This window comes from Haematobia irritans, chromosome 1 (assembly GCF_050003625.1).
Source record: "Haematobia irritans isolate KBUSLIRL chromosome 1, ASM5000362v1, whole genome shotgun sequence".
Classification (NCBI taxonomy): domain Eukaryota; kingdom Metazoa; phylum Arthropoda; class Insecta; order Diptera; family Muscidae; genus Haematobia; species Haematobia irritans.
Genome location: NC_134397.1, coordinates 253,993,851 through 254,011,836, shown reverse-complemented (window position 1 = coordinate 254,011,836; position 17,986 = coordinate 253,993,851). Strand labels below are relative to the sequence as shown.

Here is a 17,986-nt window from a genome sequence, read left to right as displayed (position 1 = left end):
AATTTTGCTGCTGTTGCTGTGAAAGACGAACGACATGGAACACAAGTGGTAACAGCAACAAACAAAAGCGACAAGAGCAATACAGTACATAGCCAGAAGTAGAAGGCAATGGGTAGTACATTTTGGGCCTATAATCATGGCGGAGGGGTTGAGGAAGCTATTGCACTTTCTTGAAAATGTTTTCTATAAAAAAACCAGTAAGCAAAGTCTAAAGTCGGGCGGGGCCGACTATATTATACCCTGCACCACTTTGTAGATCTAAATTTTCGATACCATATCACATCCGTCAAATGTGTTGGGGGCTATATATAAAGGTCTGTCCCAAATACATACATTTAAATATCACTCGATCTGGAAGAATTTGATAGACTTCTACAAAATCTATAGACTCAAAATTTAAGTCGGCTAATGCACTAGGGTGGAACACAATGTTAGTAAAAAAAAATATGGGAAACGTTTAAATCTGAAGCAATTTTAAGGAAACTTCGAAAAAGTTTATTTATGATTTATCGCTCGATATATATGTATTAGAAGTTTAGGAAAATTATATTCATTTTTACAACTTTTCGACTAAGCAGTGGCGATTTTACAAGGAAAATGTTGGTATTTTGACCATTTTTGTCGAAATCAGAAAAACATATATATGGGAGCTATATCTAAATCTGAACCGATTACAACCAAATTTGGCACGCATAGTTACAATGCTAATTCTATACCCTGTGCAAAATTTCAACTAAATCGGAGTTAAAAATTGGCCTCTGTGGTCATATGAGTGTAAATCGGGCGAAAGCTTTATATGGGAGATGTATCCAAATCTGAACCGATTTCAAGCAAATTTGGCACGCATAGTTACAACGCTAATTCTACTCCCTGTGCAGAATTTCAACTAAATCGGAGCAAAAAATTGGCCTCTGTGGGCAAATGAGTGTAAATCGGGCGAAAGCTATATATGGGAGCTATATCTAAATCTGAACCGATTTGGCTGATATTTTGCAAGTTTTTCGAGACTCATAAAATATTCGGATGTACGGAATTTGAGGAAGATCGGTTGATATACACGCCAATTATGACCAGATCGGTGAAAAATATATATGGCAGCTATATCTAAATCTGAACCGATTTTTTCCAAAATCAATAGGGATCGTCTTTGAGCCGAAACAGGACCCTATACCAAATTTTAGGACAATCGGACTAAAACTGCGAGCTGTACTTTGCACACAAAAATACATCAACAGACAGACAGACAGACAGACAGACAGACGGACAGACAGACGGACAGACAGACAGACGGACATCGCTAAATCGACTCAGAATTTAATTCTAAGCCGATCCGTATACTAAAAGGTTGGTCTATGATTACTCCTTCTTGGCGTTACATACAAATGCACAAACTTATTATACCCTGTACCACAGTAGTGGTGAAGGGTATAAAAACTAAAGACAATAGGAACTGGCGTTTGGCTTCCCATAACACCTCCATATTGCCTTATTGTGTTAAGCTCTTTTTGTGAAGAAATGTTTGACCAAAGCCAGACAATCGATGTATTAGAGAGTATCAGCAACAAGTGTTAATAATGCTGGTATAACAGTTTGTGCCCATGCGTGTTGAACGTGACGTGCCACTAAAGGAAATACACGCACATAAATGACTGAAACGGATGTTGTTGCCACTAAGCTCGTAAACATAAATGTCTCTGAGAAGCTAACACTAAATGTCTCTGAGAAGCTAACACGATTTTAATACCGTTATATTTACATATGTACCTATGAATAACAATTTCTCATGCAATCGAGGGGATTTTGAGACAATTGATACAAACTTGACAGTGCTCAATATAGTAAGACGAAAAGGCTCCTCAAAAACATTTGCTGTTATATAAAAAATAAAATTATAAAATATTATATATGTAAATACCACAACACCATTTTCATTAGCTCAAAATAATGCACTCCGCCTACTCATTAGTCTGCAAAGTAGGATGAATAGGCATTTCAAATTTATTTTTCCTATTTTTTTTTTTCTAAAAATAATGAAAATTCTATAAAGCCTTTTAGAAATCGCAAGTGGCCGCAACACATAAAGGCAATTCCCTCCCCATTTTCTATAATGAACCTATTTGTGACAAATCCAAACATTCATAATATATCCGTACATCAAGCTTTCATAGGCCATAGAAATGCAATTTACCCAAATATTTTTCTTGTCTCTCCGATGAATACTACTCTGACATTTTGTTGACGTTGGTGTTGTAGACGCGCAAAAACACACAAAAGAATATAAAATATAAAAATAAAACAAACGATTATTTTCATATTTTGGCTTTTGGTCACACCAAAGATTGCCTGTAATAAAAGTAAATTTCTCCCACTAAAATACACAACGATGCCAGATGCTAGCCATAAGGAAAGTGGTTAATTAGAAGGTGTTATAAAATCTATTTTAGGAAGATGTATCCAATAAAAATTAAATAAGGAAAAAAAATATATTTCCGACAGGCTGAATTAAGATTTTCTGTAAGAAGACTTTAATTCAGTTTGGCTGAATAAGGTATTCTATAGGAAAACTTTAATTCAGTTTGGGTGAAGAAGGTTTTCTAAAGTAAAATTTTTATTCAGTCAGGCTGAATATGGTATTCTATAAGAAAACTTTAATTCAGCCTTGCTGAATAAGGTTTTTTTATAGGAAAACTTTAATTCAGCCTTGCTGAATAAGGTTTTCTATAGGAAAACTTTAATTCAGCCTGGCTGATTAAGGTTTTCTATAGGAAAACTTTAATTCAGCCAGGCTGAATTAGGTTTTCTATAGAAAAACTATAATTAAGCCCAGCTGAATAAGGTTTTCTCGGGGAAAACTTTAATTCAGCTTGGCTGAATAAGGTCTTTCGTAGGAAAATTTTAATTCAGCCTGGCTGATTAAAATTTTCTATAATAAAACTTGTATTCAGCCACGCTGAATGAGGTTTTCTATAGGAAAACGTTAACTCAGAACGGCTGAATAAGGTTTTCTATAGGAAAACTTTGATTTAGCATGGCCGAATAAGGTTTTCTATAGGAAAACTTAAATTCAGCCTGGCTGAATAAGGTTTTCTATAGAAAACCCTAATTTCAGCATAGTTGGTTAAGGTTTTCTATAGGAAAACTTTAATTTAGCCTGGCTGAATAGCATAAATCAGTTAATCACACGTAAGAAAATTTTATATACAATCCAAAATTCTCGACAAAAATTTAATAATGTGCAAATAATAAGCACCAATATTCATTTTAAATATAAAATTTTGTGAAACATTGTTGTACAATCGAGGGATGTGTAGACGATATGCCACATATTTTTGCACTTGGTGAACAACAAAGTAATTGCAATGAACTGTTCCATTATTTTTATGTTGAGTAAAAATTAAATTTAAGCAGGCGATTATTATTTTGTTAAATAGGTGTATGTGTGTGTGTGGTAGGAGGAACGAGTGATACATGAAAAATGCATTGCAAGTGAGATTTCTAGAGCAGAATCATTTCAGTCATTCATTTTAAATCAACAATTCCTATGATGAGTTAGTAAGTGAATAAGTCCATTGGGACCAAAAGAAAAAGAAAAGTAAGAAAAAAAAAAACGCAAAAAAGACATCGAATAAACAAAAATTATAGCATCCGTATGACAAACTTAAAATCCAAACAAGCCAATTTATGAGATGTGAAGTGTGGTGGGTGGGTGAAATGCGTTGTTTCATTCAGCAACAGCGTAATGAAAATGCCTCATTCTCAGATGATGGACTTGGGCTGGCCAACAAATGGACAGAAGGAGGACGGCCACATACTACATGGTGGATGGACAACAATATTGCCTTCAGCTTTAATTAAAGAAATGCAAGTTTTTCCACATTTAATAATTTTTCGGGGAAATGAAAAATTAAAATGCATCCATCCGACTGCAAGAAAATTACAACTATGATGGACTTTTGACGCCATCATCTTGTCGCCTCCACGATAAAGCTCTTTAAGATTTTCGTATTGCTCGCCCAAAATATTTGTAGAAAATATTTTTCTCAAAATTAATTTGAAATGATTTCTATCCAAAATAGCATCTCATGATATTAAAATTATGAGATTGAATCCAAAAAAGCATTCGGTCATAGTCACACTCATCGCGATAATCATGATTCACATCTGAATAAAAACCTTAAGATTTCCATTTCTATTTTAGTGAATTGCTTCTCTTGTCATTTCCGAAGATTTGCGTAAATGGAAAACAGAATGTCAAGAAAATTTAGATTGCTATCATTATTTAGAGATATGATTGACCTAAAAATATTTTCTTTATTGCTAATTATATTGACTCACTCTCTCTCTAGCCATGATTTTATGACGCTACCGAGAGAATCGATCGACCTCATCTGAAATCTATTCATCATAAATTGACGGATTTGTGAATACGTTTCAACAAATTTCCAATACAAATTGACAGAATTATTAATGAAAAAAAAAATAAAAAACATTTCATTAAATTATTACCAAAGAAAAAGGAAATTAATGATTTCGACATTACATTATTGGGGGTATGATATAATTAAAGTTTTCCTATAGAAAACCTTATTCAGCCAGGCTGAATTAAAGTTTTCCTATAGAAAACCTTATTAAACAAGGCTGAATTAAAGTTTTTCAGTGGAAAACCTTATTCAGCCAGGCTGAATTAAAGTTTTTCAGTGAAAGACCTTATTCAGCCAAGCTGAATTAAAGTTTTTCAGTGGAAAAACTTATTCGGCCAAGCTGAATAAAAGTTTTCTGAATTAAAGTTTTCCTATAGAAAACCTTATTCAGCCAGACCTAATTAAAGTTTTTCTACAGAAAACCTTACTCCGCCAGGCTGAATTAAAGTTTTCCTATAGAAAACCTTATTCCGCCAGGCTGCATTAAAGTTTTTCTATAGAAAACCTTATTCCGCCAGGCTGAATTAAAGTTTTCCTACAAAAAAACTTTATTCAGCCAGGCTGAATTAAAGAAAACCTTATTCACCCATGCTAAATCAAAGTTTTGCTATAGAAAATCTTATTCAGCCTGGCTGAATTAAAGTTTGCCTATGGAAAACCTTATTCGACCACGCTGAATTTAAGTTTTCCTATAAATAAACCTTATTCAGCCAGGCTGAATTTAAGTATTCCTGTAGAAAACCTTATTCAGCCAGGCTAAATTAAAGTTTTCCTATGGAAAACCTTATTCAACCAGGTTGATTTAAAGTTGTCCCATAGAAAAACTTATTCAGGTGGGCTAAATTAAAGTTTTCCTATAGAAACCCTTATTCAACCAAGCTGAATTTAAGTTTTCCTATAAATAAACCTTATTCAGCCAGGCTGAATTTAAGTATTCCTATAGAAAACCTTATTCAGCCAAGCTAAATTAAAGTTTTCCTATAGAAAACCTTATTCCGCCAGCCTGAATTAAAGTTTTCCTATAGAAAACCTTATTCCGCTAGGCTGAATTAAAGTTTTTCTATAGAAAACCTTATTCCGCCAGGCTGAATTAAAGTTTTCCTATAGAAAACCTTATTCATCCAGGCTGAATTAAAGTTTTACTATAGAAAACCTTATTCAGTCAGGCTGAACTAAAGTCTTCCTATAGAAGACCAGGCTGAATTAAAATTTATAAAACCTTCTTCAGCCCTGCTGAATTAAAGTTTTCCTATAGAAAACCTTATTCAGCCAGGCTTAATTAAAGTTTTCCTATAGAAAACCTTATTCAGCCAGGCTGAATTAAAGTTTACCTATAGAAAACCTTATTCAGCCAGGCTGAATTAAAGTTTTCCTATAGAAAACCTTCTTCAGCCAGGCTGAATTAAAGTTTTCCTATAGAAACCCTTATTCAGCCAGGCTGAATTTAAGTTTTTTCAAAATAAAACCTTATTTAGCCAGGCTGAATTAACATTTTCCCATAGAAAACCTTATTCAGCCAGGCTGAATTAACATTTTCCCATAGAAACCCTTATTCAGCCAGGCTGAATGAAATTTTGTCGCCTAGAAAATTGAATATTCATAGACTTTTTTGAAAACTCATTTGAAAATGTGTGCTTATATTTTCCCCTTATTTTTATTATTACAGGAGGATGCCAACAGAGGCAAACCAAATTGGGAACATTTATCCGATGAATTACACGTCCTCATCACCGTTGAAGATACAGAAAATCGTGCCAAAATCAAATTGGCTCAGGCCGTAGCAGAAGTACAAAAATTACTTGTACCGGTAAGTTTGAAATATACCAGGTCTTCCGTAGACCCCAATCAAAATAGAAAATTTAAGTATTAGAGAACAGGCTGTTATATATAGCAAACTCAAACAGAAAACACCCACGCCTCCAATCCTACCTCTTTGTCCCGTGACCCAAATTTTTAACTCACCAAATAATAAGAGCGCTAAATAAAACAACAACAGCAACAAAATAACCTGATGAATTAAACACAAAACAGTTTTTCATTTCTTGTGAACTTGCTATTCTTTATCGACTTTCATCAATGTTTTATGTGTTTGTTTGTTTATTGCCTACATTTATGCTGCAAGGATTGAGATACTATGTATATTTATAAAACAACATCATGAAACCTTTGACAAAAAAAAAAAACAAACGTAGAAAAAATGCAACTAAAAAATAAAAAGGGAAAAAACCGACCAGACAATTTTGGTCCATGATTGCCTGACCGCTACTCAGCAAGAAGCCGTAATTTTACTCTTTATTATTTTATATTAAATCATTAATTTAATAAAATGAATAACAATAGGAGCACAGTGGTTAGTGATGATGGGAAATGGGAAATGGTCATGATCAATGTTTGGACAATTCAAAATTTCAAAAGTATTTTTTATTAGTCCTATGGTACCAAAAAAATGTTTGTGGATTTCCTATTACGAGTAATATTAACATATTGAATAATTTCACATTGGATTGTAAACGGTTTCAAAGTTAGTTCAAATTTAAAGCATAAACATGGCCAACAGAGAAAAACGCACATGTCATGAGTTCGCGTTTTTAATTTTAAGCTTAAAAAAAAAATATTGCTGAAAAGTTATTTAATTACTTGCTATGTAGATTTTTCTTGGAAAAGTGCGCGAACAGATCTATTACTGTAAACAATGGTCTCTTTGAGCCATACGCTTTCTATACTCTTGTGATTAATGAGAACCATGGTGAATTTCTCTGTTATACATTCATTGTGAATGAGTTGCATTTATTTGTTGGCCTAAAAGTATGCTTTATAATTTTTTGCATACCCCTAATCAACCTATGACTTGTGTGGTATTTTGAGGGTGCTGCTGGCATTCATGAAATTTTGCAGAAAATTGTATTTATAACCCAGCAAAAACAAATTGGAAGTTGTTCCACAAACATTTCGCAGCGCATACCGGAATCCCTCATCAATTTTTGTTCCACTTCCGATGCAGTCCTTTTGGACAAGTATTAGAAAGTACACAATTGGGCTATTTCAAGTGAAAATTTTAGTTTTGAACAATTGAATTTCACAAAAAAAAAGAAAATCAATAAAAAAGTAAAAAAAATAAAATAAAATAAAATAAACATAACAAAAAAATAATTTCATCCCCGCTGGGATTTGGATCAGTGCGCCGTTTGGCTTTTTCAATTCCATGGAAGTTCTTTTGAGAAGGTTTTGCAAATTACGATAATTTTTAATTTTTTGTTGATTTTTAATGGAAAACATATATTTGTACAAAAATATATGGCGAAAATAACAAAATAAAAACGAAAAATAATTTTTTACAAAAATATTTAAAAAAAAATTGCAGCTGGTGAGATTTGAACCGGTTTTGAACAATTAAATTTAAAAAAAAAATCAATAAAAAACAGAAAAATGAAAATAAATTAAATCCAAATCCCAGCGGGGTTCATCCCCGGACCAGTGCGCAGTTTGGCTTTTTCAATTCCATGGAAGTTCTTTTAAGAAGATATTGCAAATTACATTGCCGTCGTATCGGCCAAATGTCCTTCTTTACATTTTATCAATGTTTTTAAAATTGTCCTTATATTTCATTAAAATTTATTACAAAGGATTTCACTTGGGCCCTTTTGTCTTAAAACATGTTCATATATTTAATTAAACTAGAGAAAGAATTTTGCATTTAAATACTTTCACAGTTAAATACTATTTCTCGAAGAATTTGGGAAATTCTCTTTTTTAATTAAAGTTATTGCTTTCTTGACAGTTTTTGGTGCTTATAAATTTAAAAAGAGACTTCTTGGAAATATGTCGAAAATATTCCCTTCGAACAACACTGAATATAATGTCAATGGTATGCAGCGTTGCCACAATGAATTTTTATTTTGGATCAACATCTTTCCAAAATTGGACCAAAATTCGTAATTTTGCCAAAATCTTTTTTCTGTAGAAAATTTTGTCAAAATTTTATTTCTATAGACAATTTTTCCAAAATTTGACTTTGATAGAAAATTTTGTCAAATTTTTATTTCTACAGAAAATTTTGTTAAAATTTTATTTCTACACAAAATTTTATTTCCATAGAAAATTTTGTAAAATTTTTATTTCTACAAAAAATTTTGTTAAAATTTTATTTCTACAGAAAATTTTATCAAAATTTTATTTCCATAGAAAATTTTGTCAAAATTTTTTTCTATAGAAAATTTTTCCAAAATTTTATTTCTATAGAAATTTTTTCCAAAATTTTATTTCCATAGAAAATTTTGTCAAATTTTCAGTTCTATAGAAATTTTAGCCAAAATCTTATTTCTATAGAAATTTTGTAAAAATTTAATTTCTATAGAAAATTTTGTCAAAATGTCATTTCTATAGAAAATTTTAGTTCTTTAGGAAATTTTGTCAAAATTTCAGTTCTATAGAAAATTTAGCCAAAATTTTGTTTCTGTAGAAAATTTGTTAAACTTTTATTTCTATAGATAGTTATCGCACAATTTTATTTCTATATAAAATTTTTAAAAAATTTTCTTCCTATACAAAATTTTTACATAATTTTGTATCTATATAAATTTTTGTTAAAATTTATTTCTGTACAAAATTTTGTCAAAATGTTATTTCTATAGAAAATTTTGTCAAAATTTTGTTTCTATAGAAAATTTTATCAAAATTTTATTTCTACAGAAAATGTTGTCAAAATTTTATTTCAATAGGAAATTTTGTCAAATTTGTATTTCAACAGAAAATTTTGTTAAAATTTTATTTCTATAGCAAATTTTTCCAAAATTTTATTTCCATAGAAAATTTTGTCAAATTTTATTTCCATAGAAAATTTTGTCAAATTTTTATTTCTACAGAAAATTTTGTTAAAATTTTATTTCCATCGAAAATTTTATCAAAATTTTATTTCCATCGAAAATTTTGTTAAAATTTTATTTCCATCGAAAATTTTGTAAAAATTTTACTTCAATAGAAAATTTTGTCAAATTTTTATTTCAACAGAAAATTTTGTTAAAATTTTATTTCTACAGAAACTTTTGTCAAAATTCCGAAAATTTTGTAAAAATTTTACTTCAATAGAAAATTTTTATTTCAACAGAAAATTTTGTTAAAATTTTATTTCTACAGAAACTTTTGTCAAAATTCCAGTTTTATAGAAATTTTAGCCAAAATCCTATTTCTATAGAAAATTTTGTAAAAATTTAATTTCTGTAGAAAATTTTGTCAAAATTTCATTTCTATAGAAAATTTTATTAAAATTTTAGTTCTTTAGGAAATTTTGTCAAAATTTCAGTTCTATAGAAAAATTTAGCAAAATTTTGTTTCTATAGAAAATTTGTTAAACTTTTATTTCTATAGATAGTTATCGCAAAATTTTATTTCTATATAAAATTTTTTAAAAAAATTCTTCCTATACAAAATTTTTGCATAATTTTGTATATATATAAATTTTTGTCAAAATTTATTTCTGTACAAAATTCTATTTCTACAGAAAATTTAGTTAAAATGTTATTTCTACAGAAAATTTTATCAAAATTTTATTTCCATAGAAAATTTTGTCAAAATTTATTTCTATAGAAAATTTTTCCAAAATTTTATTTCTACAGAAAATTTTGTCAAATTTTTATTTCTACAAAACATTTTATTAAAATTTTATTTCTATAGAAATTTTTGTCAACATTTTATTTCTATAGAAAATTTTTCCAAAATTTTATTTCCATCGAAAATTTTATCAAAATTTTATTTCCATCGAAAATTTTATCAAAATTTTATTTCCATCGAAAATTTTATCAAAATTTTATTTCTGTAGAAAATTTTGTCAAAACTTCATTTCTATACAAAATTTTATTAAAATTTTAGTTCTTTAGGAAATTTTGTCAAAATTTCTGTTCTATAGAAAATTTAGCAAAAATTTTGTTTCTATAGAAAATTTGTTAACCTTTTATTTCTATAGATAGTTATCGCAAAATTTTATTTCTGTATTAAATTTTTAAAAAATTTTCTTCAAATTTTTGCATAATTTTGTATCTATATAAATTTTTGTTAAAATTTATTTCTGTAGAAAATTTTTCCAACATTTTATTTCTACCGAAAATTTTATCAAAATTTTATTTCCATCGAAAATTTTATCAAAATTTTATTTCTGTAAAAAATTTTGTCAAAACTTCATTTCTATAGAAAATTTTATTAAAATTTTAGTTCTTTAGGAAATTTTGTCAAAATTTCTGTACTACAGAAAATTTTGCCAACATTTTGTTTCTATGGAAAATTTGTTAAACTTTTATTTCTATAGATAGTTATCGCAAAATTTTATTTCTATATAAAATTTTTTAAAAAATTTCTTCCTATAAAAAATTTTTGCATAATTTTGTATATATATATATACATTTTTGTCAAAATTTATTTCTGTACAAAATTCTATTTCTACAGAAAATTTTGTCAAATTTTTATTTCTACAAAAAAATTTTGTTAACATTTTATTTCTACAGAAAATTTTATCAAAATTTTATTTCCATAGAAAATTTTGTCAAAATTTATTTCTATAGAAAATTTTTCCAAAATTTTATTTCTACAGAAAATTTTGTCAAATTTTTATTACTACAAAAAATTTTGTTAAAATTTTATTTCTACAGAAAATTTTATCAAAATTTTATTTCCATAGAAAATGTTGTCAAAATTTATTTCTATGGAAAATTTTTCCAAAATTTTATTTCAACAGAAAATTTTGTCAAATTTTTATTTCTACAAAAATTTTGTCAAATTTTTATTTCTACAAAAAATTTTGTTAAAATTTTATTTCTATAGAAATTTTTGTCAAAATATTATTTCTATAGAAAATTTTGTCAACATTTTATTTTTATCGGAAAATTTTTCCAAAATTGTATTTCCATAGAAAATTTTGCCAAATTTTACTTCAATAGATAATTTTTGTTAAAATTTTATTTCTACAGAAAATTTTGTTAAAATTTTATTTCTACAGAAAATTTTATCAAAATTTTATTTCCATAGAAAATTTTTATTTCTATAGAAATTTTTGTCAACATTTTATTTCTATAGAAAATTTTTCCAAAATTTTATTTCCATAGAAAGTTTTGTCAAAATTTTACTTCAATAGAAAATTTTGTCAAATTTTTATTTCTACAAAAAATTTTGTTCAAATTTTATTTCTACAGAAAATTTTGTCAAAATTCTAGTTCTATAGAAATTTTAAATCTTACTTCTATAGAAAATTTTGTAAAAATTTCATTTCTGTAGAAAATTTTGTCAAAATTTAATATCTGTGGAAAGTTTTATTAAAAATTTAGTTCTTTAGGAAATTTCAGTTCTATAGAAAATTTAGCCAAATTTTTATTTCTATTGAAAATTTGTTAAATTTGTATTTCTATTGTATTTTATCGCAAAATTTTATTTTATATAAAATTAAAAAAAAATTCCTATATAACATTTTTGCATAATTTGTCAAATTTTGAAAAAAAAATACCGATTTGACGAAAATTGGCCAAAATTGACCAAAATCAACGAAATTCTATATGGTCCGATGATCGGACCAAATTAAAAAGTTAAAAATTTTTTGGACGAATTTTGGTCCGATCGGTCCAAAATGGCAACCCTGATGGTATGAGCAATATTTTAAATTCGACTCCTAAAAGTATGCTTTATATGTTCACCACTTGGTATTGAATCAATGAATAATACCTCGAAAAGACCACCATAAAATTATAATATATTTCCCAGAACAATTTCTAAAAACTTCTAAATTTGTGTATTTAATAACACAAGACATTTTTTTTCTTTCAAGGACATTATTGACAGACATTATCGATCATGACCATTGAACCAATTTTTCAATGGAAAAATCTCAGCATTTTCTTTTGAAAATCACTGTGCTCCTTACTCTCCCCCACCGTATTAAGCTCTTTGCTTGTTTTATATAAATTTTACAATTTTAATATTTTTTTTTGTTCTTGTGTTCATTTTGTTGGCTACTTTGTTTTAATTGACTTTTTAATGAAACTTAACCCTGATTAATTTTTTTTACAATTTTACTTTTCATTTTATTTTCTGACCAAAAACCAAAAACAAACTCAAATGGTAACTGCATTAAAACCAAATCTAAAAAAAACCAAACCAAATAAATGTACTAACCAACAACATCACCAACCATGCCATGCCGAACAATGCCATCTCAAACAACCAATGATTCGAAAAAACAAAAACGAAAACCAAACGTTATACAAACTCATGGGCTATTATTGGAAAATTTTTACGATGACTCCTCGAACAGCAAGCGGAAGGTGAAGATGAACTTAAGAAACGTCAACTTATGGAATTAGCTATAATTAATGGCACATATAGGGATACCACCACAGCGAAAAATATGGCTCAAGGTATGTCATTGAAAATAAAACTCTAGTCTCTCTACTACCAATAAAACATTTTTGAATAATATTTCTTTTTTTTTTTGTTATTAATCAAGATGATAAAAGGCGGTTAACCTAAAAATAAAAATTAACCTTAACTTAAAAAAAAAACAACAGCTCTCCATAAATACACAAAAACAATATATACAAATTCTTTTATTTTCTTTTTATGGAAATAATTTCTAGAGAAAAATCTAATATTATGGTTATACGTTTTCTTTCTTTTTTATTAGTTTGTGATGAAGAATGGCGCCGTGTGGTGGCTGCTGCCTCAGCGGATAATCGCCTTTTGGCTCCTACTTTACCTGGTTTGGCTACACAAATGCGTGCGCCCCAGGCGGCACCTTTGGGAGCACCCTTGATCTTGTCACAGCGCATGACAGTGCCCACATCGGCGGCGAGTATATTATCGGGTACCGCAACACCAGCTCCAGCTTTTGAAAATCCCGCCCATGGCATGATCTTTGCCCCCTATGATTACAATATCTACAATACCGCCCTGACCGGAAATCCTCTGCTGACGGAATACGCAGATCATAGCGGTGGGTTGTTTGCCAGATAAGCAAAATTTTTTTTTTATATTATTCAAAAAAAACCAAACAAAACAATATCCTCTATCATTTTACAAAAATCAAATATTTATATTTTGACCAAAAAAACGATAAATTCATTGAATCGGCTTTAATACAGTATATTTTACATTTTATTCGCTCCTACCATTTCTATTTAACCCTCAACAACAATAATTTCCAAAAGGAGCTTTTTTATTAATTATTTAGAATTCCATTTTATTTTAGAATCTAAACAATTTCTTAAACCAATTTTCAGCGAGCAATAATTCATTATATTATTCTAATATATGTATATGTTTTTTTCTTAAACATACATCACATCCCATATATCACATATATTTACAAACAAACACCCTTACTTGATCATACATAAACTAATTTTTTCTAAAAAAAAAAGAAATCCTCTAGGACAACACATGCAATATTTTTATTATACAAGATTATTTTATTTAGATATTGAGTAATTATTTTTAAGAGCAAAAATTTTTATCTCGTTTTTTTTTATAGATTTTTATAGATTATTATTATTTGTTTGCTATTACGAAAAAAAATATCTACAATTTATTATTATTTTTAGATTTTTTATTGGATTAGAGGCAATATTTTTTATTTATTATTATTATTATTTGTTTTTAATATAAATCCCAAAATAGACCAAAGTGGTGAAAAGTTTTTGTTTTCTGTTTAGGTATTGGCAATTCAATATCAACATATATTTTATTTTTAATTACCTATAAAAGTATTTTTTCTATACGCATTTTTTAAAACAAAAGATTTAAAAAAAAAATATTTAATAGTTCTCATATTAGAAGATTTATAAGGAAATATATATAATTCAATTCTTTTTTAAGTAGAAACTAGAGACCGATTTTAGACTTGATTTGATGGATTTTCCCCGAATTACTATTGAGTTATGGGTCACCCTATTATTTTATTAAAAAAAGTATTGCATACTTTTAGATGTTTCTCAGACAAACTCATAATAATAAACTCACTATAAACAAAACTATTTCTGAAAATCACTTGGTTAAATACAAGTATACCCATCATAATGATCAATCGGTCATTATTTTCGTGTTACTTCCGTGCCATTTTTACTATCTACATTTTTATGTGATCGTTGTAAAATAACTTTGATTCGCAGGAAAATGATTAAAAAAATTTTTATACAGATTATGAAACGATGTATTTAAATATGATTATAATTTCAGGAATCACTGAAACACTTCAAAGGAGTTAAAAACTTAATTTTTTCATGTTGTTTAACCAAAGAAATAAAAATATGGAAATGTCGATGTTTCAAAAATTTTGAAAAAAAATTGTTTTTTTTTAAATTTTTTTTTCTGCATGAACGTAACATAGTCGATCAAACCCTAAGACAATTACAATACAATAGCATTATTGCTAGAAATCTCAAGTTCTTACTACTTTTTATAAAATTTTCTTAGTTGGCCTTTAAATTATTTGTTTTTTTTTTTTTTTGTTTGGCTGAAAGTCAAGCCAAGCCTCAAGCCAAACAAAAATCTCAAAAAAAGAGAATTTTTTAGACACAAATATCGCAATGGACTGAATAGTCTAAGTGAGCCTGAAACTTAATCGGGCTGCCAATTAAACCTTTAGACACAAAATATTTAAAAAATCGAAAATCATGGTTCCAAATTTTAAAAGTGGAGAATGTCACTTTTTTTTTATACACTTCACCACTACTGTGGTACAGGGTATAATAAGTTTGTGCATTTGTATGTAACGCCAAGAAAGAAAAGTCTGAGACCCACCGCTTAGTATACCGATCGTCTTAGAATTAAATTCCGAGTCGAATTAGCGATGTCTGTCTGTCTGTCCGTCCGTCTGTCTGTTCATGTATTTTAGTGTGCAAAGTACAGGTCGCAGTTTAAGTCTGATCGTACTCAAATTTGACATAGGGTCGTTTCTTGAGGCAAAGACAATCGCTATTGATTTTGGAAAAAATCGGTTCAGATTTAGTTATAGCTGCTATATATATTTTTCACCGATCTGATCTGATATAAATATGTATCTTTCGCCCCATTTAGACTCATACACACAAAAAAATTTTTTTCTTATTCAATCACGAAATTTATTGATCCAATTAATTTTTTAATTGAAATGTCTTCAATCACGGAAATGATAGTATCAATTAAAAAATTAATTGAATGCCAATTAAAAAATTAATTGATCCAATTAAAAAATTAATTGATACTATTAATTGTTGTGATTGATTTTTGTTTCAATTAAAAAATTTGTTGATTCAATTAAATTTTTAATTGAATATCTTTTCAAACTCAATTAAAATTTTAATTGGAAAATTTTTCGTGATTTTTTTTTTTCTGTGTATGGCCACGGGGACCAAAGTTATACTCCCATTTACCTGAAATTTTGCAGAGATTGCAGAATTATTACACACAAAAAAAATTTTTTCTGATTCAATCACGAAATTAATTGATCCAATTAATTTTTAATTGAAATGTCTTCAATTAAAGAAATGATAGTATCAATTAAAAAATTAATTGAAGGTCAATTAAAAAGTTAATTGATTCAATTAAAAAATTAATTGATACTATTATTTTTTAGATTGATTTTTGTTTTAATTAAAAAAATTTGTTGAATCAATTAAATTTTTAATTGAATATTTTTTTTAAAACACAATTAAAATTTTAATTGGAAAAATTTTCGTGAAATTTTTTTGTGTGTATTCGAACTATGCATGTCAAATTTATTTAAAATCGGTTCAGATTATATATAGTTCCCATATATACGTACACCAGAGTTGGGGAAATATGGTAGACTGTTTCATATTTTAGACACATTTTCTATGGGATTTTCTTCCAATTAACTGGATAGCGTTAGCCAATTCTAGAGATTTTGTAGAAGTACGAAAAATTGTCTCCATTATAAGTAATTGTATCTGAAAATATAGCTCCCAGCAAATTTGAAGTAGTTGAGATGGTAACACAAATGTTGGTTTACATAGTGGTGAAGGGTATAATATAGTCGGCCCCGCCCGACTTTAGACTTTACTTACTTGGTTTAATTTAAAGTCGATAAAACGACTTTAAATTTTTAAAATATTGTAGACACAAATAATTTAAAAAATCAAAAATCCTGATTCCAAATTTTAAAAAGGAAGAATGTCTTTTTTTTAAATAAAAAATCGAATTTCTCAATATGTGAAACAACGTCAGTTTTGCTAATTTTTTTTTTTAATTTAATTTATTAAAAAATTTTATGGTGACTCTATGTAAAAACAAGCTAATTTTGGAATAATATTGTTTTTTTTGCTACTATGAATAACTTTAGAAAATAGAAAAAAACTGAATTTTAAATAAATACATTTTTTTTCTTATTTTTGAAAAATTTATTTTCGAAAAAAAAACAATTCATGAAAAATTTTCAAATTAAATTTTTAATTGAGCTTTAAAAAATATTCAATTAAAAATTTAATTGATTTAACGAATTGTTTAATTGAAACAAAAACCAAGCACAAAAATTAATATTTTTTAATCAATTTTTTATTATTTTTAAAAAAATTATATACGCACAAAAAAATTCGAATTAAATTTTTAATTTAAAAATTTAAAAAATAATCAATTAAAAACTTAATTGATTAAACGAATTTTTTAATAGAAAAAAATCAATCACAAAAATAATAATAAAAAAAAAAAAATAATAAAATAATAGAATCAATTTTTTAATGGGATCAATTAATTTCCTAATTGACTTTCAATTAACTTTTTGGGTCAATTAAATTCGTTATTGAAGCTAAAAAATATTTTTTGTGTGTGTAGAAATAGTTGTTTTACATGCATGGGTGGCATTTAAACAAAAAAATATATTCATTAATATTTTTTTAATTATAAAATAATATGATTACTACCAATGAACTTTGTAGAAATTTTTTCAATCAAACCAAATCTAAAATCGGTTTTTCTTTTCTTCTCGGAATAGGCCTGCAGATGTTATATGAACTCTGGAATTTAGTCAGTTTTTCACCCAATATATATATTTAATTATTATTAATATTTAAATATTTTATTTATTTAAAAATATATAGTTTTGTTAAATGTTTTTATTTTATTTTTTTATGGATTTTTTACATTTTTTAATATTTCATTTTAACAGACATTAGTGCCATGACCACATAATAATGTGTATTTATTTTTTTATTTATTGCGTTATTTTTCTTATAATAATTTTGGTTTTTAATTTTTAAAATTTTCTTGAATTTTATATGATAATTTTTCTTAATTAAAAATATAGAAAATCATTATCGAATATAAAGGAATCAATCATTAATACTTCAACATCTACTACTACTACTACTACTTATCAACTTCAACTTCATGATTTTTAATCAATCACAATAGACATTGAAAAAATAGCACCTTTTAACCAGGCTTATTATTAAAACAAACAACTTCAACTTCATGATTTTTAATCAATCACAATAGACATTGAAAAAATAGCACCTTTTAACCAGGCTTATTATTAAAACAAAAGGGCAAGCTTTCTAAGGTTTTATTTTATGCCATAATCTCATATATATAAAATA

General features: G+C 27.3%; 1 protein-coding gene across 3 annotated transcripts in view; it reads left to right on the top strand.

Moving 5' to 3' along the window:
• The window catches only part of how (protein held out wings), a 183,648-nt gene that overhangs the window by 152,721 nt on the left and 12,941 nt on the right, over positions 1-17,986 (top strand). For all 3 annotated transcript variants that reach the window (XM_075289898.1, XM_075289888.1, XM_075289907.1), the window contains exons 5-7: positions 6,088-6,228; positions 12,712-12,814; positions 13,081-13,389. In XM_075289898.1, coding sequence (XP_075146013.1) covers positions 6,088-6,228; positions 12,712-12,814; positions 13,081-13,389 — 553 coding nt within the window. The remainder of the gene's footprint in view (positions 1-6,087; positions 6,229-12,711; positions 12,815-13,080; positions 13,390-17,986) is intronic.